This window comes from Dendrobates tinctorius, unplaced genomic scaffold, assembly GCF_039654945.1.
Source record: "Dendrobates tinctorius isolate UK_male_01 unplaced genomic scaffold, ASM3965494v1 ptg000016l, whole genome shotgun sequence".
Lineage (NCBI taxonomy): Eukaryota > Metazoa > Chordata > Amphibia > Anura > Dendrobatidae > Dendrobates > Dendrobates tinctorius.
The window spans coordinates 81,488,717-81,514,656 of NW_027361684.1; the positions used below are offsets into that span (position 1 = coordinate 81,488,717).

General features: G+C 42.1%; 1 protein-coding gene across 3 annotated transcripts in view; it reads right to left on the reverse strand.

The window, feature by feature from the left end:
• Window positions 1–25,940, reverse strand: part of MID1 (midline 1) — a 408,210-nt gene that overhangs the window by 179,793 nt on the left and 202,477 nt on the right. For 2 of the 3 annotated variants that reach the window (XM_073566001.1, XM_073565999.1), the window contains exon 2: window positions 10,113–10,831. In XM_073566001.1, the coding sequence (XP_073422102.1) occupies window positions 10,113–10,775 (663 nt within the window). In that variant the 5' untranslated portion in view covers window positions 10,776–10,831. Of the gene's footprint in view, window positions 1–10,112; window positions 10,832–19,765; window positions 19,899–25,940 lie in introns of those variants that run through there. The other variant, XM_073566000.1, reaches the window with a different exon arrangement.

Below are 25,940 nucleotides of genomic sequence, written 5' to 3' on the forward strand. Positions count from 1 at the left end.
TGTCGTGGTAAAAAACACATCAATATGCACAAAAGTGCAAAATCCATTAGCAGCTGGGAGAAAATTAACTTTATTCCCCCCGAAAATGTTCCAGGTTCAGTCATGGGGGTGGCACCGGCAAAGGACCAGTCACGGCTCCGAGTATACAGAGTGGCAACTGTACGTGCCCCTGACTGATAGCCGACCTCAATGTAGAGCAATCGACATTAATTCTGTAGGTTACAAAGTCTATGCACACTTTAAAATGAGATTGTTGAGGGTGAGACTATTGCACCCACTTTGATCAGCCATATCTATAGGTTGCAGGGCTCATGGTTTGTACTCTTCCACACCATATTTTTTACAACAGCTGATCATGAAATTGCAGGGATGTCCCAATTAAAGGAATAGAACAACCCTAGGGGTATGTGCACATGTTGCAGATTTGCCTGCAGAATTTTCTGCACAGAATCTGCATCTCTTGGTAGAAAACGCAGGTAAAAATCCGGGCGCTTTTGATGCGTTTTTTTTTTCATGCGGATTTGTATAAGTTTTTGTAAGCTAAATAAAGATTATTTAATGGAAAAAACAAAGTTGTGATGTCATTTCTTTGTCCAACCTCTTATTTTGCATATTCCATTGAAGAATAATGTTTGCACACACAGATATAGATAGATAGCTAGATCTATGGATATCTATCTATCTATCTATAGATATATCTAGGAATCCAAAAATAGGATTGAGAAAGGTTTGTTTATTTGGACTGAAACATCACCATAATGGGCTAAATAAAATAGCTCTCTTTTTTCACAAGAAACAGTGTGCTGTTCCTATTTTTGGATTCCAATACTAAGAGGTTTGGTATCTGCCTGTGGGAGCCTTTTGCATCCGGACTTACTTTCTCTTATTGGATTATGCTGCTCTAAAGTTCCGGTTTCCATATAGATATATCTATGTATCCATAGATATAGCTATAGATAGACAGATATATAATTCCAAGGCCAATGTCTATTAATGAACAATATGTTTAATTGTGACAAAAAGGGAAAAAAAAAAAAAATGTTGTGTGCGCTCCTGCGCCATTTTTTGTGACAGGGAAAGCCGATGACTGGGGGCAGATATTCATAGCCTAGGAAGGGACCATGGTTATTGCCCCCCCCCCCGCTACAATCATTTGCCCCCAGCCGCCCCAGTAATGGCACATCTGTAAGATATGCCAATTCCAGCACTTAGCATCTCTCTTCCCACTGCCCTGTAGCGGTGGCATATGGGGTAATAAGGGGTTAATGTCACCTTTGTATTGTAAGATGACATCAAGCCCGGTTAGTAATGGAGAGGCATCAATAAGACACCTATCCATTACTAATCCCATAGTTGTTAAGGGTTAAAAAAAAGACACACCCAGAAAAAATTTGTTTAATGAAATAAAACTACACAGTTTTGCCATATTTATTAGATGCCTAATCCATGCGACACCCTTGATCTCCTGAAGAAAAAAAAATAAACAAATACTCCCTGTTCCGACATAGTCCATTTAATAACAAGTGTCCCACGATGATCTCCCCTGTAAAACAGTGACATTAGGTGATGTCACTGCTCTACAGGGCCTCCCACCATGGACTAAAAGGAGACAATGGCTCCTGCAGTGCATCATTGAAGGGGTTACCCGAGTTCAGGCTCTCACTTTACAGCAATGCTGCGTGAGAATTAGAGTTAGGGGTCCTCTCTCCCGGCGGTGGATGGATACTGTAATGAGTAGCAAGTGTGGACCCTCTGGGTCACAATACCGGGATCCCTGGAGCGAGCTGGCCAGGTGGTGTCGACCCCTATACAGGGACCGTTAGGAGCAGGCCCGAAGGAGTCGAATACCGCGACAGCTGATACCAAGAGGGGCGGCTCTGGTGCGGATGAGACAAACAAGGCAGAGGGTCGGGAGCGACTGGAGTCAGGAGTGACTGGAGTCAGGAATGACCGGAGTCAGGAGCGACAGGAGTCAGGAGCGACCAGACGGGGCCAGAGTACTGTACGGAAGGAACACGATAATCAGGCGTTTCCATGAGGGAGGAGCCGCCTGATATACCCTGTGCTGGAGCTTGATTGGTAACCGCTCCCCAGGGAAGGTGCAGAAGGGGTTAAGAGAGGAGAAGAGTGCGCGCCGTGGCCTAAGGCACATGCCCGGGACAGGAGCAGAGGAGGAGGAGGAGGAGGAGGAGGAGGAGGAAGCCTTATGCAGAGCTGCAGGACGGGAGACTGGGGGTGCCGCGCGCCAGCTGGAGTGCTGAGCGGGGTGTCGGGGGGAGACCCAGGGAGCAGGAGCAGGCAGAGCGGGACCCGGCGAGACAGGTGACGCCGGCCCCGACCTGACAGGCGGCGCCAGCGTGACAGATACACAGAAGAGGATTACCTCCGCCTGTCAGTTCATCGCGGGAGCCCCTGTAGAGCACTGACATCACCCAATGTCAGTGATCTACAAGGGAGATCGTCGTGGGACACTCGTTACTAACTGGACTACGGCAGAAAGGTTGGTTTATTATTTTTATTACAGGAGATCGAGGACAAGGCGATTGGTGAGTATGTACTCTATATTATATGTTGTATGTACTGTCTGTAATGTATGTACTGTATGTTTTGTTTTTTTTTTTGTTTTTTTTACTACTGAACACATGCATCATCGGCAATGCTATCACTGTGAGCATTCATAGCGGATGGAAGCAGTAGTCCCATCAGACAATGGCTGCACACAGACCCGCACAAACACAGGGACACACGCACACACACTACAGGCAGATCCCGCACATACATATTATTATTATTATTATTATTATTATTATTATTATTATTTATTGTTATAGCGCCATTTATTCCATGGCGCTTTACATGTGAGGGGGGTATACATAAAAACAAGTACAATAATCTTAAACAATACAAGTCATAACTGGTACAGGAGGAGAGAGGACCCTGCCCGCGAGGGCTCACAATCTTCAAGGGATGGGTGATAATACAGTAGGCGAGGGTAGAGCTGGTCGTGCAGCGGTTTGGTCGATCGGTGGTTACTGCAGGTTATAGGCTTGTCGGAAGAGGTGGGTCTTCAGGCTCTTTTTGAAGGTTTCGATGGTAGGTGAGAGTCTGATATGTTGTGGTAGAGAGTTCCAGAGTAGGGGTGATGCGCGAGAGAAATCTTGTATGCGATTGTGGGAAGAGGAGATAAGAGGGGAGTAGAGAAGGAGATCTTGTGAGGATCGGAGGTTGCGTGCAGGAAAGTACCGGGAGACGAGGTCACAGATGTATGGAGGAGACAAGTTGTGGATGGCTTTGTATGTCATGGTTAGGGTTTTGTAATGGAGTCTCTGGGCAATTGGGAGCCAGTGAAGGGATTGACAGAGGGGAGAAGCTGGGGAATAGCGGGGGGACAGGTGGATTAGTCGGGCAGCAGAGTTTAGAATAGATTGGAGGGGTGCAAGAGTGTTTGAGGGGAGGCCGCAGAGCATGAGGTTGCAGTAGTCAAGGCGAGAGATGATGAGGGCATGGACTAGGGTTTTTGCAGATTCTTGGGTGAGGAATGAACGGATGCGTGAAATATTTTTGAGTTGAAGTCGGCAGGAAGTGGAAAGGGTTTGGATATGTGGTTTGAAGGAGAGATCAGCATCAAGGATTACTCCGAGGCAGCGGGCTTGTGGGACTGGGGAGAGTGGGCAGTCATTTACTGTAATTGATAGGTTCGTAGGGGGGGTCACGTGAGATGGGGGAAAGATGATGAATTCTGTTTTGTCCATGTTGAGTTTCAGATATCTAGTGGAGAAGAAGGATGAAATAGTGGACAGACATTGAGGGATTCTGGTTAGTAGGGAGGTGATATCTGGTCCAGAGATGTAGATCTGTGTGTCATCAGCATAAAGATGATACTGAAAGCCATGAGATTCTATGAGCTGTCCCAGGCCAAAGGTGTAAATAGAGAACAGCAGGGGCCCTAGGACTGAACCTTGTGGGACTCCGACAGATAGGGGGCGAGGTGAGGAGGTGGTGTGTGAGTGGGAGACGCTGAATGTCCGGTCTGTTAGGTATGATGAGATCCAGGAGAGGGCCAAGTCTGTGATGCCGAGGGATGAGAGGGTCTGTAATAATAGGGAATGGTCCACTGTGTCAAAGGCAGCCGACAGGTCCAGGAGGAGGAGGACAGAGTAGTGTCGCTTGCTCTTGGCAGTTAAGAGGTCATTGGTGACCTTAGTAAGGGCAGTTTCAGTGGAGTGGTGTGACCGGAAGCCAGATTGTAAGCGGTCGAAGAGGGAGCAAGAAGAGAGATGGGAGGACAGTTCAAGGTAGACGTGTTGTTCCAGTAGCTTGGAGGCGTATGGGAGAAGTGATATAGGGCGATAGCTAGATACAGAGGATGGGTCAAGAGAGGGCTTTTTGAGGATAGGTGTGATGGAGGCATGTTTAAAGCTTGAGGGGAAAACACCAGTTGTTAGTGATAGGTTGAAGAGATGGGTTAGGGTTGGGATGAAGACTGTGGTGAGGTTTGGGATGAAGTGGGATGGGATACATACACGCAAACCCCCACACACGGACACGAACATAGTCTCCGCCCTCACACTTACCTCTTCCCGATCTGCAGCGTTTCTCACACCTACATCCGCAGCAAATTCGCAGATGTTTTTTACATCTGTGGTTTTGCTGCGGATGTGCCTGACTCAATAGAAGTCAATGGGTGCAGAAACGCTGCAGATCGCATCTAACTCTGAAACGTGTGCACACAGCCTAGAAGACCTTGAATGGGAAATCTAATATTGATGATACAGTATAGAACCTCTGTAATATGGGACTCAAAGGTGAACATACAATTTAAATGGTGATATATTGTGCTGATAGATGATGTCCATATGATATGTGGCTGCTCAGTTTCTACAGGCTAGCATTACAGCATACAGGTGTGGGCGGATTTGCTTGCTAGTAGTCACTGTTTGCTGGGGGAAGCAAGCATTAAGGCGAGGTATTGTCATCCTTGCCATGCAAACAACTTTACATAAAAAGAAAAAAAAAAAAATCACAAGAGTTTAAATTGGCTGAATATTAGTGATGAGCAAGCATGGGGGCTCTCAGGCACACTCCCTCCCAGCCCTCCTGTTGGGGTCTCCCTGAAAAATGCTTGAGTTTCCCACTGACTTCCATTATACTCGTTACTAGTGTCAAAGCGGCTCAATTGGAGTATTGAGCATTTGAGCATTTTAGTGCTCAATCATCACTACTGAATGTGTGTCCCTTACATGCTTTCATTCATTCATGTGTATATATTATGGGATATGCCATGTGTAATTCTACATTCACACCAGAACAAAAGTAAAAATTGGGACCTTTTCTAAACTGCTTGCATCTCAAAACCCATGTAACAGCAAAATTAAATACTCATACTCTTATTGTTTTATCAGTTTAAAGGGAATAAGTCTCAAGATTTTTACCTCCTAATCTCAGAGTGCTGTTATGTAGAGACAGGGACCCTGATTTCAGAGATGTGTCACTTACCGAGCTGCTTGCTGTAGTATTCATAAAATCACTGTCTTATCACCAAGAGTTTACACTAGAGGACAAGTAAACCTGCTGCCATGAAGTACTCTTCAAAACCCGCCCCACTGCTGATTGGCAGCTGACTATGCACAGTGTACACAGAAAGCTGCCAATCAGTGGTGTGGGCGGGGTTACACAGAGCTCAGCATTCAGAGAACTGCTAGATCTGCAGCAGATAAAGAGTGATTTTATCAAAACTGCAGTAAGCACCCTAAGCTGTCATACATTGCTAGAATCGGGGTCTCCTGATTCTTCTGATGCTGCTCTCAGATGGGGTAGCGAAAAACTGGTCACAGATGCTTTTTAACAATACACTACACTTGCGACAGAAATCCAAAATTGTGTATCTATTAACGAATGCCTATAGACTAGATGAATGAAAAAGTGGTAAAAGTAAAGCAAACTAACACAATCAATCAAGACTGATACAAGATAAGTGTCGAGTTCTGCTGGATAGAACAACTAGTTATGTAAGTGCACCATATCCAGACTTTTACTTCTAGAATCTTGGCCTCGTAATCCTATGGAGACATCCACACATTTAGTATGAGGTGTAAAATATTTAGCTGTCAGATGTAGCAGTGTTCTACCATGGCCTTCAGAATTACAGCTTTCTACGTCCCTATGTCTAAGTGGCATGGGGAACATGTTCATCTCACAGTCTCCGGTTAGCAAAGAGATCTTGGGACATCGATTATGTGCTTTGTGCCCAGACTGTACGTCTTACATCTCTCTAGGCATCCGTGCCAGCCGTCTGACAGATACCCAGTGAGAGGTTACATAAAGATCCACTCGAAAAGCTTGGCAGAACATGGAGCTAGCGCGAGCCAAAGCCGCACAAGTTGGTCCTGTTACTCACAAATACCCTTTCACCCTGGGCCAGGAGGCACCCAGCTGTCTGTCCCAGGAGCTTTGTGAAAGTGAAAAGTGGGATTAGGGCAAACACGAAAATCATGATTTCGGTTAATGGTTTAGCAGGTCAGATAGCCTACTCATTTCCATACAATGTCTATAGATAATGCTTCTTTATTGAACGTTATTTCAAATGCAGCGCATTGTGTGTTATTTACATTGGCATTGTCATCATGATAATATGATTTTTTTTTTTACTAAAATTTGTAATGAGGCTACTGATTATGCAGAAAATAGAGCAACCGCTCCCATGAAAGCAGCCCTGTTGAATAATGCAGATGGCCAGCCTGCTCTACAGTAAAGGAGAATTTGTGTGTCTGGTACTTAAAGGGGTTGTCACAAAGACACCCTCTATCCAATTGACAATTTGCACTATCTACAGTGGAGAATTACACTCAAACACTGGCTCTTTACTCTGGCAGACGTCCCCACGGTATTTCAACACATGTTGTCAAAAATAGTAATAGATAACTTTAAAAGTAATGTGGGAAAAAAAATCTACAATATTTTTCTCTTTTAAGAAGGTAAAAGCTTTACACCTTGCATTTGTTACAGCAAAATTAGATCAAATTAAATTGTCCTAGTTGAAGGAATTCTAAAAAGTTGCCCAAGCCTTTTGACATATCAGTCAGGTAGCTTTCAAGGGAATGTCATCTGGTACGTTTGCTGGTAAGGAAGATCCAGCTTCAGTAAGTAAAATAAAATTACTTTATTTGTATCCGTTAAAACATGACATAGCTGTAAAGACATACGCTGTCGGGTATACCGGAGGAAGAGTGCCTAAGGATAACTGAACGCATTTCGAATACGCTGTGTTCTTAAACTCCGTTTGATGTCATCTAGTACACCTTCTTAGAAAGTCTGATGCTGGTAGTGCCAAAATTTAGGAGACCTGTACCTTGGAAAGAACAAATAGTCGGCTGGAGTAATTATTTAAAAGTGGGTTTATGTAGATGTAACTACTGGCAATCATTTTTAAAGGTGGCCAGCATATAAGTTTGCCTAACTACACAATCCTCAGCTTGTGGCTAAAGCCCCCGTTACACACTGCGATATCGCTAGCAATATCGCTGTAAAGTCACCGATTTTGTGACGTTACAGCGATATTACTAGCGATATCGCTGCATGTGATACTTACCTCCGACCGGCTCCCCCGCTGGTTATCGCTGATCGCGCGAGAAGCTGCTGGACCATTTCTCGTCGTCCACTTCATGCGGCGCTTCCTGCTGTGACGACGAGCGACGCGTGGAGCCGGGCGGGAGGACGCAGGATCGCCTCGTCTGACAGGTAAGTAGCGATCCCCGTCCCCAGAGATGTCGCTGGTGAGATCTGCCTGAGTGGCAGCTCACTAGCGACCACCCAGTGATTCACCAGCGATCCTGACCGCGTCATATCGCTGGTGAGTCACTAGGTGTAACGGTACCCTAATAAATACTATTAGCCCATATCTAATGTCTCACCAAAGTCATCTGCATCAAATACCTTGACATTTACAGACATACAGTGATGGCACAATCACGTAACCACCAAGAAAAAAAATACAGCTGGGTTCAGTATGAATGGTTTTCTCTGAACGTTGTTCATAATGTTGGCTTCTGGAGTAAAACAAGCTTCTTTTCAAATTTATAAAAAAAAAAAATCTATAATTTATACCCATTTAGAAAACAATGACAATAACTGGCAATACGTCACACAATATATCATTTTTTTTAAATCTAGAGGTAACGGGAAATATTGAATTAAACATTAGATTAGCGCTAGATAAAGCTTGGGACCCAAGTAACCAACAACACCAAAATTTTCAATGGCACCTAAAATCTTTTGGTTTGTATGGATGTCTATTAATTGACCACTTTTTAACCCCAGAATTGGACCATGTTCACAGCAGATTGATTCATGAATGACGGTAAGTAAAAGCACGCCAGCCAAACATTAGTCTCATAGCACACACCTTGCAAAACATTCTTCAATTTTAAGTTATTTGCTGTTAAGTGCCATATTTTTGGAAATTGTTCACGAGAGCTTTGAACCATCATATAACTGGAGTTCAAGAAGTTCACCATAAGGGCGCAATCAGACGGTCACACAGCAGTTCTCGGACTGACCATCGGCTACCCTGACTCTATGACAGCTGCATAGAAATACAAGCGGTCATGCTTGGGTCAGGAGAGCCGCCGGCCAGTCCAATCATTGCGATGCGATTGTCTGCGTCCTAATTATGTATGTTAATTCTGACTTTTCTGTTTATACATAGCATAATTTCAGCCAAAGGATCTCGACACCCAGCATCTCAAAAGTCAGATGGTCTGTGCACCTGTTGCATATAAATGGCATATTATGAGCACCTCCCTGAGTCCATCAAGAGATTTTACCAAATCCAATAGTATACTAAATCTATTGATCTAAGATCAAGTGTCATAGGCATCTAAACTTGTCAGGTTATTAAAAGTTCCATCCATATGAGGAACTGGCAAGTCATCACTAACCTGACATATTTTACTCCGCACCAGCCCTGGGGGGTTTTGCATCCACCTCAAAAGAACAGTCTAATTCTACCTATGAAATTACCAGGTTTATTTATTCATAGAGCTTGACAAGACATTCAGGTCCTCGAAATGAGCAACATATGTTTCACTAGCCCTCACGAAACGGCACGACCATCTACATTTAAGCCACCTGTGAGCTCTAATTGATGCCTCTAAATGTAGACCGCATGGAAGAAATCACTTCTATACACAGAGCAAAGTCAAATTTGTCAGAAATAGAGAAAGTGGCATTTTACTTAAACTTGGTTACTTTTTTGTGCCTTGACTTGATATTTTGGGTAAAAAAAAAAAAAAAAAAAAAGTACTTTTTGCATCCGTGTGAAAAGGGAAAAAAAAAAAAAAAAGATTGCACAGAGCCCCTTTGTTCCCTGCCTAATGAAGGATGATCTGCTATTAAAATAATTAGCAACGGTACTTTGATAGAGTGTACGTAATTAACGGAGCCCAATGCCCAGGAACAGAAAGATTCCAGGCAGTTATTTATGACACAAAAATGCGTTACTGTAATTTCACATCATAATTATAGCTCGGAAAATCTGACGTTAATTTAAACAATCACAAAGAGCCTCGCACGCCACGCTTTCTAATGTCGTGATTAGGAGGTTCCACCTGTTTCTATAGGAATGAATGAGGAGCTCATCCTGCTAATGCACCGTGGCAAGCTAGCAAATGAAAAATTATTAGTAATTCATGTCTGTGACAATAACGGTGAAATATAAGTGACAGTACAGGATCTCAACAATTTCTCTCTCATTCTGTTAAAGGCACAGACCCGAAGCTAAGTCTTTAAAATGACCTTACCGATCATGAAAATGTCATGTAGGTGAATGGTATCTCGAATGTTTGAATACTAAATCTTCAATTAAAGTTGTTCCTTTGAACAAAATCAGCCTTATCAGGTTAATTCTCTTAAATAATACATCTACAAAGTATTTAACCTTACCAAGTAAAACAAGTATCTATGAGTTAATAGATTTTAATGGTGCATCAATTAATATTCCCAAAAGTAGCTTCTGTATCCACATTTGTGCATCCCAAACCCATATTGGAATAATGTGTAATTAAATAAGTGTGTAGAGGTACTCCATGCACCCCCCCCACTGACGGAGCGCTTACCTTCAACTTGTCGTATCGATCAGCTAGCGCAGCAACCTGATGATCCCGATGCCGCCCAACCAATTTACACAAGGCACATATTAGTTGGTCATCCGTCACACAATACATATTAACTTTCTCATCCTCATGCTCCAGGCACATTAACCCTCTGATGTGTGAGTCAGGGATAGGTTCAATCAAACGATGGCCAGTGAATGGCTTCTTATTTGGGTGAGTTGCCTTCAGGCAGTCATCACAATAAGACACTTCGCAAGTCACGCATGTTTTTATGGCCTCTCGTGCCTGGTCCTGGTCACAGAACTGGCAAAGTACTTTTTCGCTGGAAGTCATGCTGTTGTTGGAATCGTATGTCCGCTCTCGACGTGTCTCACTAGGGGAATTAGGCCCACTCACAGATGCCTTCTGAAACCGGTCGATGATATTCTGCAAAGTCACGTTCCTCTTGAGTCCGTCTAAACCACGCTTACTGAGTGTGATGACATAACGGCAGGTGGGGCACTGGAAAGCGTTAATAGATTCTACGGATTCGTTGTTGGCACAGTGGGAGACCAGGATGCGATGCGCGCAGTTGAAACAGAGGCTGTGAGCGCAAGGCAGCAGCAGTGGGTCTTCAAACAGCTCCAGACAGATAGGGCAGGTCAGTTCAGACTCCAGTGTTTCCATCTTCAAGCAAAGCTTTCCTGTGTCGTCAGCGAAATCCAGGAAAGCTGATCAGCTATCTGAAAGCACATTATAAAATTTGATTAGGTGAGAGGGGTCAACCATGGGGGGTTGTCAACATTAATTTTAGCATTACAATCCAAAATCTCCGTAGTAGACACCATCAGCAATTTGCTTCTGTTTTGTTCATAGACTTGTGTTATGTCCTGGCTAATTGGGAGCAGTAGAATGGCTTAAGTAGCTATACATACGCTATCGCTAAAATACAAATTTGGTGATACTACAATTCTAAAAATCATAATCAGCAAATAAAAACAAAGACTTTTCTTGAAAACTAAACCAACTAATGGAGATCTTTCTTTGTATCTCATAAAAGACACATAAGAGGTTAAACCAGTTGACTGCAATGCCTCTATCGTAAAATTCACCATATTTCAAAGGAAAAAAAATGTTCATGTAAATTAGTAACTGGTTCATACCTGGACCATCGTTTGTGAATGAGAAACACTTAAGACAGCTTTGCTGTGAAAAGCGGTCTCACACTTGTGATACGAAATAACTGGAACCATATTTTCTGTTATGCTTTCCAGTTGGAGAGTGAGGAATGGGTTTGTCGAGTCGCCCTCCGCAGCTCTCCCTGCCTCTGCTCTCGTCATGGGCTCATTGCTGCTTTAGGTTGACAAGTCGGTGAAGCAGAAGCAAAAACGATGCTTCACACTCAGCGAGATGTACCTTCTCTCAGAACCACATACATTGGCTTTGTTGTTCCTGTCCTTGGACAAATTCAGACGGCACAGCTGCGGCACTGTACACTGGGAAGTTTAGTAACTATGTTTCTGTGTTCAATGAATCGCTGAGTGCACAAAGCCAAAACATAAAAATACAAAACGATGGGTCATTAAAGTTTACGCTCATTAGCGGCAGCTTGGAAAACAAACCATTGCACAATGACTTCCCAGCAATTCACCCAAAGCAGATAATATATTAATAGGATTGCTTTTTTCATCCACTGCTCTTGAGAACCTTCGGGGAATAAAAGAAGCAATAAACCAAAGAAAGACTAATAATTTTATAATATTTGTCAAAATATACATATACAAACACATCCCTTCAGGATTAATTTAACTTCTCACTGTAAAACAAAAACAAAATGTACATAATCTTATTTTACACTCATTGTACTAACAGTATATTATGATAGTATTTTTGGTAAGGAATTGTCAATGCCCAAGCAAATCTGCACTGAAAAAGACTCTGAAAAAAACTTTATATTGATAGTGATATTCCAGGTGCCGACAGTGGTTGAACGATGTTCAGAGTGAGGGAGACGGAGTTATTTTTTTTATTTTAAAAAAGTTGATCCAACTCTTTCACCACCAACTCCAAAATGCGTAATACAACAAAAAATAAATACTTAAATAAAACTCTTCATCTACATGACTTTGGGCATCCTTCATCCACTGGCAGAGCCCAGAATATCCCACAATTTTTTTTCTAATTCTCAAACGTTCATTCCAGCTCCAGTACTATACACCTAGGAAGGAGCGGTGGTAGCTTCAGACATCTCTAGTTTTGTGCCTCCCCAGGTGAGAAGTGCATGATCTGGTATTGAAACTAGATGCAAGAAAAAAAAAAAGTGTTCAGCTCACCCTTTATACTTCCATGTTGCTTTCAAGCACGGGCCACAGTTCTGTCAGGCAGTAGACAAAATACAGAAAGGACGGTCCAGCTCAAAAGGATAAAATCCAAAACATTTTATTTAAATATCCATAAAATAGGTATGCAGAATACAAAAATGCATGAACCCAACCGGAAAACCGGAGGGAAGGTTGAGGAGACACTGTACGCGTTTCGAACGAAAAGTTCTATTTGAAGAACTTTTCGTTCGAAACGCGTAGTGTCTCCTCAACCTTCCCTCCGGTTTTCCGGTCGGGTTCATGCATTTTGTATTCTGCATACCTATTTTATGGATATCTAAATAAAATGTTTTGGATGTTACCCTTTTGGGCTGGACAGTCCTTTCCGTATTGAAAATAGATACACAGATTTCAAAAAAAGCGATTTCCCTATTTTGAATTACACTTTAGGATTTAAAATTCAACTGTTTTCAAGTTTTCATTGAGGAGTGATAGCGTTATAGGCAAATCGATTAAAACCATAGTGGAAAAATAAGGGACTTTTGAGTCAAAGGGGTCTTCTGGACACCATTGGTGGCAGCTGTGTTACTTATTTATCAAAGTTTATTTTTCCCTGTTTCTACGAGGGAACGGAAAAGTGGAATTCACAATATTGATGCGAATCAGCATAACAGAAGCTGCCATAAATGTTCATCTGCATTTCACCAAAGAACCTCAATGGCAATGGTGTAGGATTTGAAGCCTTCCACTTGTCTGGGGTTTTCATGTTCAAAATTTTGTATTTGCATGATGTAGGTGGTTATCTCATGCCAAGGCAGAACAAATACTATAAGACAGTTACTAGAGTATCCATATCTAACTTCTTTGGTAGTTTATATTACTTAGAGAACACCATAAACTAATTTTGAAGTCTAAATGGCTTTCGAAGTCATCAAAACAGTCAAATTTATAGTGTTGCAAAAAAAAAAAAACTACTGAAGACTATAAATCCCATTGAAATGTATATAGGAACCAGGACAAGGTACTGTACAGCATGGTGATGCAACAGTTTCCGGTCATACGCCATCTCATTTATCCTCACTGCATTATAAACAGAGTTGACTTTAATCCACAGGTGGAATATATACACACGGCACATCTGCTCATCAGTGGAAAGCATCTTTAAAGAAATATGGGACATTCCTTTCTATATTATGCATTCCTTAATAGCATGCATCTTTCAACAAGGGAGGAGAACAATTGCCAAAATCAACAACTGGAAGAAAGCTTGGAGAAATTTAGATCTTAACACTTTAATGTCTATCCCAAAACCGAGGAGCCTTCTTCCTAGTTAGTGTGCATCAAGTCTATAGAGCACAACATGATCAGCAGTTGGTGTGCCAAGTAGCTGGTACTGGCCCAGTAGTTGGTGTGCCAAGGAACAACTTTCAAGTTAAAGTGGTAGTCCAGAGAAGACAAGTCATCACTTATCTACAGGAAAAATGAAAATGTATAGATAGCTGGGGGCCTTACTATTGGGACTTGCACCAATCGATAAGATATCACCTGACCTGTGGACAGCTGATAACTTATTTTCAATGGAGAACACCTTTAACCTTGGGCTATACCTGTTATTTAGCAATTCAAAAGATTCCCATAAACTTTAGATAGCTGTTAACAGAACGGTAGTAAGGCCGATCGTTTGGCTGGCTGCTATCTCTCTCTCGCCCTACTTTTCCATACACAGAGGTTGTTTTCTTATGAAAAAGCCACTGCCAGACTTTTCTGGTGGCATCTTACCTTAGGGAGAACAATCGGATAAGCTGAATGATTAACACCCCCGACTATAATCTGTTGAGGGCCCCCATACACATTGAATTGTCGACGGACATAAATCTATTATGTATGGGGTCTAAAGTATCTCTTCAAGTCCTCGGGTTTCTTTTAGCTAAATATATGAAAAGGAGTACTTCATACATTAAGGTGACATCATTACATGGCATATTTCCTAATCACTGTCCACTTTATTAATACTTCATTTTACAAAGGTACATTCTAGGTTAAAAGGGAAAGTACAGGATTTTCTGTGCATGACGGAAAATTTAAAATAATTATTGGTTGCCCCTCATGGCATTTTAGCAAGCGACAACAACGATCACACTTCACTTTACGAACTCTACCCCTGACAACCCATTGGTGAACCATTTCTGAAAACAGCAACACTGTCAAAAACGGAAACGTTTTCCAGTACTTTCATAGATTAGTTCATTTATCAGTCAAGTTCTTCAGTGTAAATGACTGATAAATACTTAAAAAGTTATCACAATCAGAAAGCTTAGCATTATCTTCTTATAAGCAGAACCTGGAATAAATATTATGCTTGGGGTATATTTTTCTCCTTGTTGTTCCTGGCAGTCTTTTTTCCGGACATTGTCATATGTTTTAATAGTAGTATCAGACAAAAGCACAATTTGACAACGTCATTTGAAATATCATATTAATGAACATCTTTAGGTTCTGTGATTCAATAATCCATAGTCTCACAGACGAATAGTTCTAGTCGTTACAGGCTCAGAGTTTAGGATTCCAAATACATTTTGGTACTTTACAGAACATTATTGTCTACAGTATTGGGGTCACTTACCTTCTAATAAGGTAGTATTTAACAGATTCCTCTAAAAGCTCTAAATCTAGCATGAGATAAGCATGGAGCAATTATTTTATTTTTTTTATATTTAAGGACCCACTGAAATACAATAGTATAACAAATTCCAAATATGACTGTGAGGCCAATTACATATCCAGGCAAATTGGTGGGTGAACAAGCTATCATCTCTTGAATAATTATTATGAAGACACAACCATACACACATTAACCGGTATTGGCCTTTTAAGTTGTTCAAACTGGTCAAAGATGCTCAATGACTCCGGATAAAGGCTGAACAATCTTTTTAAAAATATTCTGGGAAAGTTTCATAGATTTTAAGGTTGAGGGTAGACTTAAAGGGGTATCCCCACATCCAAGATCCTATTCCAATATGTAGTAGGTGTAATAATAATAATAATAATAATAATAATAATAATAATAATAATAATAATAATAATAATTAGCAGCATTAACTCCAATTAGAAATGTAGAATAGTTTTTCTGATTCACTGTGTTGCTTTCCCCATGTGCAGAGCATTGCAGGACCTTAGGTGTCCATGGTTACAACCACTGATCTAGTGACAGTTAGCTAGTTGCTAGTGGTCGTAACCATGGATAGCCAGGGTCCTGCAATGTTTGCACATGAAGAAAGAGACATAACGAAGAAGAACTATACTACATTTCTAATTGGAGGTATTTGCTAATATTATTATTACATCTACTATATATTGGGAGAGGATATTGGAGATGGAAATACACCTTTAAGTCCATCGAGTTCAACCTACAGCCTAACATGTTGATCCAATGAAGGGAAAAACCTTTGGTGCAGAAACTAAGAGCTCCATATTAGTGGGAGGTTCCATAGTCTCACTGTTCTGACAGTAAAGAATCTGAGTCTGTTCTTTCACGGAAAAATGTTTGAGAACTAGTTACCACTCGTATAAGGTGGAAAAATAAAACACAACCAACTTTTTTCAGAAAGTTTTTTCGTTGGAAAAAAATGGATGTTCTAAAATTTCACCCCACAAAAAAAGTTTTGGTGGAAATCGTCAAACCACTGCTATCTTAGAATTACTGACCCTATACAAACTTTGTCGAGACTTGCCGGCCATCTGCTTTACGTAGAGGTCTCCTGACTGTGCTCCGACAGACCGATGTTGACGTAGAGAAGAAATCGGGCAGGAGGAATTTCGATGCCTGTTCCTTTTGTTTTCAGGGGAGATAAGTCCCCTCTGTCAGTAGCTCTCTCCTCTCTCCCTAAAGAAAACACATGAGCACTCAGACAATCTGAGCACTCGTGTGTATGGGGAAGTTAGGAGCGAGCTTGCTGACGACCCCTTGTATGAAAGGCTGTATGTCAATTCGCATCTTGACACAAGAACAATTTAGGACAACGTTGTGTGGACATGAGAATCAATTTCTGAATAACACAACCATTACCTCTATGGAAAACAGGTGCAGCGTTTTGCAGAAAAATCAACATAATACCTTTAGCCATAAAAGAAAAAAAAGTCATGTTCCTTTTGTCAAACACTACACTTTGTATAAAGATCAGAAACCATTCAGAGCAACAAGCATGCAACAATAAAGGACAGAAAAAAACCTCCTTCCCATCACCGTAGCTTAGATCTTATCGTGGTTCTTATTTTAGATCGCCCCCATTATGATAATACAGGGGCATTCACTAGGAAAACAAAAGACAAAGATCTCACGAGTACAGCTCTAAAAATAGCTGTATTCATCATCAAAATCCCTCACTGCCATTACGGCACTCAGAAGGAAGAATGAGGGGAATGTGAATGCAGAAGAATACATTTATGCTTGGACAAAGGAGAATAATGTAACTGCATTACTTGTTTCCCTTTTCCTCTTATATTATAGCAGTGTTATAGCCTGGCAGACACAGGTAGACGGCAGTAAGCAATGGGTGCCGAGTGATCTATCATAGGTCCGTAATAGATCACTGAGTGGACGTAGGAGGCCATAGTCCTTCCTCAGCAGCTTGAATTTACAAAAGACTATGCCCTACCAAGAACGATGATGTTTTGTGCTGCCCAAAAGTTCAGATCACCAGATGAACAAGCGCTTTGCCTGTCCATCGAGTGATCGGCAGCCTATATACACAGCAAGATCACTGTAACAAGAAAATATCTTCACAATTACCGTTGAGTGTGAATGATCCTATAGATTGCATCAATACATGTCAACTTTTGATGTTGAACGCCTGCTAATCAGCTACAAGTTTACATACCAGCCATCCTTTAATAGCTTCCCATGCACACAGAATACGGTAATCTGTGCGCATAGACTGCGATTGTGTTTGGTAGAACATGTCCTGTTTACACAGCATGATCTGTGGGCATAGGCGCCACTGTTATCGGTAGCACATGTCCTGTTTACACAGAATGATATGCTGCCTAGAAGGATGATTTTTAAGAAAGATTAAAAAATAATTTCATCTGATGGGAAAAGTGCTTTGCTCGCTAACCAGGTGATCTCCAGCCTGCTTTGACTGCATGACTCTCTGGGGAAAAAAAGGGTTCCAAGCAACGTTCATTTATTGTTATCAGTTCGTGTAAATGTACCCATATCAGATAAAGCTAATTATACAGCATATGGCAATTCTGAATTTGCAGAGGATACTCTAAACTTCTATTCTCCTTAAAGGAAGTTACTCTACATTAGGTGTTTAATTTTAGTGTTAAGACCAACAGCTCCATGTGGACTTCACCATTTCCGAAGGAAAAGATTGTTAGGCGATATATGATGGCGTAGTGGTGGTTTAGGTTGTTAATGACCTGACAGGTACCTTTTAAAGGTCACAATACATTTTAGACAAACACTTATGGAACTGCTTTACCATGTATATTAGGCATTGGGCCAAAATTTGACACGTTAGGTGGAAAAGGAATTGAGCATTTTGAATTTAGGCATGGCAGATTCCTTGTTCTTTAGGGAGGTAAGGCACACTCAACTTTCATCATTAAAGGGGTTGTCCGATATCAATCTACAAGTTTGTGACTCCTCACATCGTGCGCACTGCACGCTATAAGGATTCTCCGATGCCGGCGTCAGGAGCGGGTGGCCATGTGACTGCAAGGATGTGATCTGCATACATTCGGCCACATTCCGACTAGACTGTTTATGTTTAGTTGGAACTTGCCCACTTCCATGCAGCTCACATACTTGTGATCACTCACATACTTGCACACGCGATTTGAGGATTCATAAGTGACTGCATACGTGTAGCTTAAGACCCTCCAACCCCTTTAAGAACACGTGCATGTTTGCAGTGAGTGGGGATTAAGTAGGATTAGATGACAGATGTTGATATATACACACCTTCAGGCCTCATTCAGACATCCGTATTGCACTTAGGTTTTCTAGCTGCATTTTTCATGAATAAATCATCTATCCATTAAAGTCTATGGGATTGTTCACAGTCAGTGTTTTTCACAGATCGTGTGCCATGTAAAACGCAAATGTCCATTTTTTTAATGGCAGCACGGATGAAAAGTCCCAAAACAAGTATATGGGTTCATGAAAAACAAACTCAGTATTTAATGTTGCAAAGGATAAGAGAAGATTTGTCATTGAATTATCCATCCTTGAAAAAACAACCGATAACGTATGGTAAAAACTGACACATGGAGCCAACGGTGATGGCACACTGATCCAAAACACTCATGACACCCGGTACAATTTTTTCACGTACGTGTGTAAACATGGACATGTAAATGAGGCCTTACATGTACGTTAGTGTGTGTAAGTAAAAGCGCATTAATCAATACAAAATTCATTATGATGTCACTGGAACTCTTTTCATTGCTCAAACACAACAAATAGCTGAAAGGAAAAATAAATAGAAAAAAACAATCCTTGTAGAAAGCTTTTGCAACTGGATTCCACCCTAGTGTGAACATACCCAGGCCCTGGACAGCTTTCCTGGGACTGAATCACTTTATTATGGCCCGCCATTATTTAGGTAAATGTAAACACAGCTGTCCCAGAGCAAAGCCTGGTGCCATTTTGGCCAAAATCTGCGTCACACCTTCTTTTTAAACAAAAATAAATCCTGGAAATGTCAATAGGTTTTATTCAAACAAAACCAATTTCCTCAGCTATGACTGCAGGAGTTTATTTGGCCTGTGAACTGCGTATTTGCTTTGTTCTAGACCTCACAGTGACAATGTATGGAGCTGAGCGATCCACTTTTCTGGCAATGTAAAATCTAGCAGACATCTCAATTTTTGTTCTACAACTTAAAGTGGCGTCTAAATCACTCGAAGTCTGATATTTGGCATTGTGGGGGTGAGGAGGGGACATTTTTAACACATGAACATGTAAAATTTAGGAAATCGATAATACTCAACAGATAAAAAAAAAAAATAGCATAGGCTATAAAATAAACAATAGCTAAAAAAAAAAAACAGCCTAAAAGAGCACAAACATACGTACTAGACACAGGAGAAAATCATTCCTCCAAAAAATCTACATGGCACTACGATCTACCACCGATGCCAGCCTTTGCTCAGCCTTGCCACCTGTTCCTTCCTCTTCTACCAACGGCCTGGCACTCCGGTAATGCTGGATAATCTGAGGAGCTAACCTTCAAATGAAAGAATATGTAGGGTAATTATAGCCGAATGTTGGCTCAACCATGCCTCAGATGACACTACATCTGTTATCGGAGAAAGCCTTTTGATGATGACATATTATTGAATACTCACCGACGGATCTCGCCATGCTTCTGTTAAGTAGAGCATTGTGCAAGAGGGGGGACCAAGCAAACCCAGGGCTGGCAGGTCAGGGGTCCCGAGTTGAAATGCTACTGAAGCACAACGTACCCTTGTGCTGAGCTGGACTACTTAATGTGAGACTGCTGACATTAGATCACAACAGGAAAATCTGTGTTACAATGCCAGGAAAGCCAGCTCCACCCAATCACCTCCGCCAAAACTTCTCGCAGCCCGACCCCGGCTACAGATAGAAGGCCTTTTCTCAGATTCCTGCTGAAGCTGAATGAAAGGCTGCTCAGGATAAGCTTCTTTCACTCCAGCATCTCTAACCTGTATGGGGCAAGATCTGGTAATGGAGATGTGGAAAGTAGGATAAGCTCAGCTTTCTCTGTAATTAATCCACAGCTGAATGAAACTCACCAGTTCCCATGAATGCAGCAGGAAGCTGACCTGCCACCGGCAGAATACTTTACATATTAAGCAATGAGGGACCTACCGGTGGCCACATACAAGACAAATCCAACAGCAAGAAAGCAATACACATGCTAATGTGACAGACGGCGACAAGCAACTCTACAATGGAGCACAATATAAAGTATACAGACACTTACATTGCACTTGAAGTCTATACACCAGTAATGTAGCCCTATGTGGGTCACATGATAGAATATACGTATAGCAAACAGACAACCATTTAGAATCTCTTCTAAATATTTGCTGAATATGCTAGAAGGACAAATTAAGCGCAGTAGGGGTTTAGCCAATATACCTGTATATGAAAAAACGCAGTAACTGCTCACCTTGTCTGTTTGTGTGATACAACACTAGTTAGGCGATGGACAGAAAGTGTCAGTAGCTGCAACACCAACGGGTTTTGGTAGGTCTAACATGGTAATAAAATAGTGGAAAATGTGGGCGATCTGTGCTGCTGGTTTTGTATCTATAATAAAGGTCCAATAAGTGGAATCAGTGTTCCAACGCGATTTTATTCTCAATGCGTTTTGAAGTTGACAAACTTCTTCAGGAATAACACAACTAGCAAAGTACTGCAGTGCGCAAGTGCCGGGAAAGGTCAGAGAGGTCCAGCGCCTGCGCACTGCAGTACTTCACTCTGCCCTCAACAGGGCAAATAAGTACGCCTGCGCAGGAGTGCGATGCCAGAGAGCAAAGAAGCAAACATGAGGGCGGCGTCACAAAAAGATGGGAGGCGCCGGACCCGGACCTGCAACACGCATCGGACCGGATCCCCTTTCGCCCGGTGAGTATAATAAAACACATTTTTCTTATCTTGCAGGTCGGATCCGGGGCTTATCAACAGCATTATAGAATGACGTAGATAAACCCTGAAAGGCAGTGGCCGCATCTTATAGCGGTCAAAACAGGTGACAGGTTCCCTTTAAAGCGTAACTTGTTTCAGGAGAACGTGCAGTAGAATATCTGTCTGTGCCTCTAGCCGCTCCCCATCTCCAGAGAACTTTATGAGCACCAAATGATATCTGTCATCTCAGTCATTGGAAAATCTGTATTCACTGAAGACCGATTAAGCGCTCACCTGTGATTTGAAAGTGAAAGATCAGTCCTGACATTCTGATCTCTGCTTCCTAGCCCTAACTCACCCCACAGAAAATTATTACGGTATTTATTTTTAGAGCACCACTGAATCCATGTTTTTCTTAAAAAAAAAAATCTTTAATCAGTAAGTAATTTTCTGAGGATAGCTTCCCTTTAATTTTTCAATATCTATTGTCCCATGGGCTTATCTTGGCCTGATGACTAGCGCCAAATGACTGACAAGTCGCTGTCCTGTTTATAGCTGCTGATGACAACTTATGGGAACAGAACATTGGTTAATACGATTGCTCTGCCCCATGAAGCATCACGTTGTCGGCAGCACATCGCCTGTATACACAGGGTGATGTGCTGCCGATAACAGTTTATGCCGGCATAAATAAAACTATCTGTTCTCCCAGCAAATGAGAGTTTTGCTCATGTATTAGCTGACTACCAGCACCATGCACCTACCATTGGGAATGTTCATTCACTCATTACCGGCTCGTCTGAACCTTCAATGTTGCCTATCCATGCGCTGTAAAGATAATATGCACTTTTAATTTAAAGATACATAGATTCTATTTACATTAAAATACTAAAATTTATTTAGTTTTTTAAGCTATACAGGGGAGTCCTCTTTGTGCATCATTTTAACAAGTTTGACTCCCTGAAAGAGGATATAGGGCCCATACAAGCCTGTACAATGGAGGCAGGGAGAAATTCTATGCAGTCAATGAATATGAAACAGTTAAGTCTGATTCAGATGTTACAGCACAATGCCCTTTTCATGAAAAGAGCAATATGTCTGGGGAAAGTCGTGGCACTGCCAGCCAGTATAAATATAGTACCATGCCATAAGAGCCAGAAAATAATACATTGCTTTTTTCATTCTTTCCAGTTTCGTAAATTTCCCAGTACTGCAATGGTTGGTAGGTCACAGAATCGCTCATGCAGGGAAGGTAGGTCACAACACACGGTTGGGTAATCCGGGAGAAAAAGCCTCTGGCCCCGCCACTAGTGAACACTTCTCAGCAAGGGAAAAATAATACACGGTATACATAAATCTCAGAGACTATATTTGGGGAGAGTGGAGGGGTTTGCTTACACGCGTGAAGTTACGCACAATGATAAGCTGAGTTCTACGGCACCAGAAGGTAAAATGGACATGTGGTTCTCAGAATTACAGTGAATGGTAAAAACGTTCAACCTAATTACACACTTGACTATGATTGAGCTGATGACCGGTGCGCGCCGCTCCAAATTCAAGGACGATGAAGGTCACTCCTAGTGTATAATTACATTCCTAGAAAGACTGATTGGTCAAATAGCACAACTGCAGTTCTGTTCAGATAAAAACTCATTATATCACAGTTCCAAGCTTCAGAGATTTTGGGGATTTTGGAGTGATTTCCAAAATAAAATCCAATCAACCTGGTGCAGTTTTCTGCTGCAGAAATTTCACAAGAGACAACTCAAAAGTGACAAATTAAATGCTATAGTTGATGGGGATTGTCCTTTTCAAACCGGTTACCTGTACAGTGAGCTGATCAATGGTTGCTGGATCCCCTTAGGGCAGATAGTATGTAAAGTACTCACTGAGGGTTAAGGGGGTTTTACACATAGCAATATCGCTAGCAATATCGCTAAAGCATCACTGATTTGGTGACGCAGCAGCGATATCGCTATGTCTGATACCTCCAACCGGCTCCCCCGCTGTCTGTCGCTGATCGCGCAGCTCAATTTCTCGTCGGGCGCTTCCTGCTGGCGCTGACGAGCGACGCGTGGACGCGGACGGCAGGACGTCAGGATCGCCGCGTCTGAAAGGTAATGACCGCTGTATCGCTGCTGCATCGCTGTGAGATCTGCCTGTGTGGCAGCTCACTAGCGACCATTTAGCGATGCACCAGCGATCCTGACCGGGATCGCTGGTGCATCAAAAAATGTAAAGGGGCCTTTAGGTTGGGTTTCCAGATATACTTTTGTGCATTATAGATAATAATGATTGCAGGGTACATAGGATACATCAGAAGTAGAGTCCATGTTCACAAGTCATACATGGGTAGTCAGTCAAATTCTTGTAAGGGGTAAAAAAAAATCTTATTAAATGATTATGGGTTAATATCTTAACCAAATTTTTTCATAAAAAAAAAAAAATTCCTATGACTCCTTCCACGCAGTGCTCCCATCTCCCTCTGCAGGAAGTTACGAGAACAACCAATCGTCTGCAATCACATGCAACTTCCTATTGAGCGGCCTGCTGAAGTAGATCTCAATATCATAACATGTTCCTTCACGAGGAATGTGGACAATAAATTGCATGAACAAACTATATCTCAATATGTGATATCCTGAAAATCAACACAGGAATGATAAAATCCAGCCTGGCAACAACTTTGAGGATACTCGGGGCCCATTTATACTGATTGATGATCACTTGAACACTCTTTTCCAGATATTCAGCCTGTCTAAATAGGTCAGCAATCACACGATGAAAATGAACATTTGATGAGTGAAATTATTTTTAAGCAAGCTCAAAAATAAAACGTTCTCGGCAGCACATCATCCTGTGTATTGTCAAACATGAAGATGATTTTGCAACAGATGGCACAGTTCTTTTTATACCATGGAAGAAAGTGGTCAGTCACAGTCAGAAACTCTATATACATTACCAGGGTCATTTTCACACCTTCTCAGACCCTTCCAGCTCCCTCACCATGTTTCCAGCCAAAAAATAGGACTCTGCCACCTCCTTCCTGATGTTGCAGCCTTGTTGAGACATGGTGGCCATCCACTACTCCATCCATCAACTCCTTCAAGGGTTGCATGGCAATCATCAGTAAACAGGATTATTATAGAATTAGACTTCATGTATGTCTGGGTCCACTGCATCAATTTCTGCTTGTGAGCACTGTTTAGCGGTAGCCAAATAGTAGGTTTATGGACAACTGCAAGCCTCTGTAGGATTTAACATCTTGAGGTTTACGAGATTCCAGAGGAACCAGCAGCTTCAAATACCTGTTTGCTGCTTTATAATGGTATTTTGCAGTTGTTCTCTTAAATTGACGCATTTGTCTGGCAGAAACCTTCCTAATTATGCCTTTATCTGCACAAACCCATCTGTGCTCTGTATCAGCCATAAAATCTCTTCACAGTACGATGATCAAGCTTACGTTTTCGTGAAAAATCTAAATGTTTTCATACCATGTCCAAGGCATTGCACTATTTGACAATTTTTGGCAGCAGAGAGATCCTTTTTATTTCCCATATTGATTGAAAGATATGGCTGCTTAATAATGTGGAACGTCCTTGTTAAGTACCGTAGTTTTCCTTTAATTGGGTTCACCTGGCAAACTAATTATCACTGGTGTTTGAATTTGATGTCAATGATCCAAAGAGCCCTTAGACACAATACCATCCTTGAGTTTATTTAAAAAACAAAAAATTACATCTTTATGCCACTTAAATCCAATTTGCATAATAGGCAGTAGCTTGACAGCCAATGGGAGTAACTTTTCTAGGAATTGATCATTTCTCAATTATCAGCATGTCTTCCCTTGCTATGCAAAAGGCTTGTTTGTCAGATTTAGGGTGTGCAAACGCTGCGGATTTGGCCGCTGCGGATCCGCAGCAGTTTCTGCGGTGGTGTACAGTACCATAATATCCTATGGATATTAAAAACCGCTGTGCAATTGGCGCGGATTTTTCCACGCGGATTTGCTGCGGTTTCTAAATCGCAGAAAGAATTGACATATCAATCCTGTCTGCGGATTATGCTGCGGTTTACCATCTCCTCCATTGTAGAGATGATAAACCGCAGGGCAAAACCTCAGAGCAATCCGCAGGTAAAGCCGCAGGTCTTTTGACCTGCAGATTTTTCAAAATCCGGCGGCCAAATCCGCAGAGCATTCCGCAGCGTGTGCACGTACCCTAAAGGGAGCCTGTCACCAAGTTTGGATGATACGAGTTACGGCCACGGCCTTTCAGGGCTTTAGATACAGCATTCTATAACGGTATAGATAAGCCCCCGATCCAACCTTCAAGAGAATAAAAATAACTTTATACTCACCTGTGGGGCGGAGCGGTCCAATGGGTGTCGCAGGTCTTAGTCCGGCACCTCCCATCATCTTGCTATGCCGTCCTCCTGCTTGCTTCATGTGGCTGACGCGTCCTTGCATCATCCACACAGGCTCCCCGGCATCGTACTCCCGCGCAGGCATACTTATCTGCCCTGTTGAGGGCAAAGAAAAGTACTGCAGTGCGCAGGCGCCGGAAAGGTCAGAAAAGCCCAGCGCCTGCAGGAATTTTCTCTGCCCTCAATAGGGCAGACAAGTATGCCTGCGCGGGAGTACGATGCCGGGGAGTGAGTAAGCGAGCAGGAAGGCGGCATCACAAGAAGATGAGAGGCGCTGGACCAGGACCTGCGACACCCATCAGACAGGACCGCCTCTCAGGTGAGTATAATAAAACTTATTTTTCTTCTCTTACAGGGTGGATGGGGGGCTTATCTACAGCATTATAGAATGCTGTAGATACATAAGCCCTGAAATGTAGTACCCGTAACTGATAACGGCCAAACCTGATGACAGGTTTGCTTTAAATAATTTTTAAACAAGCT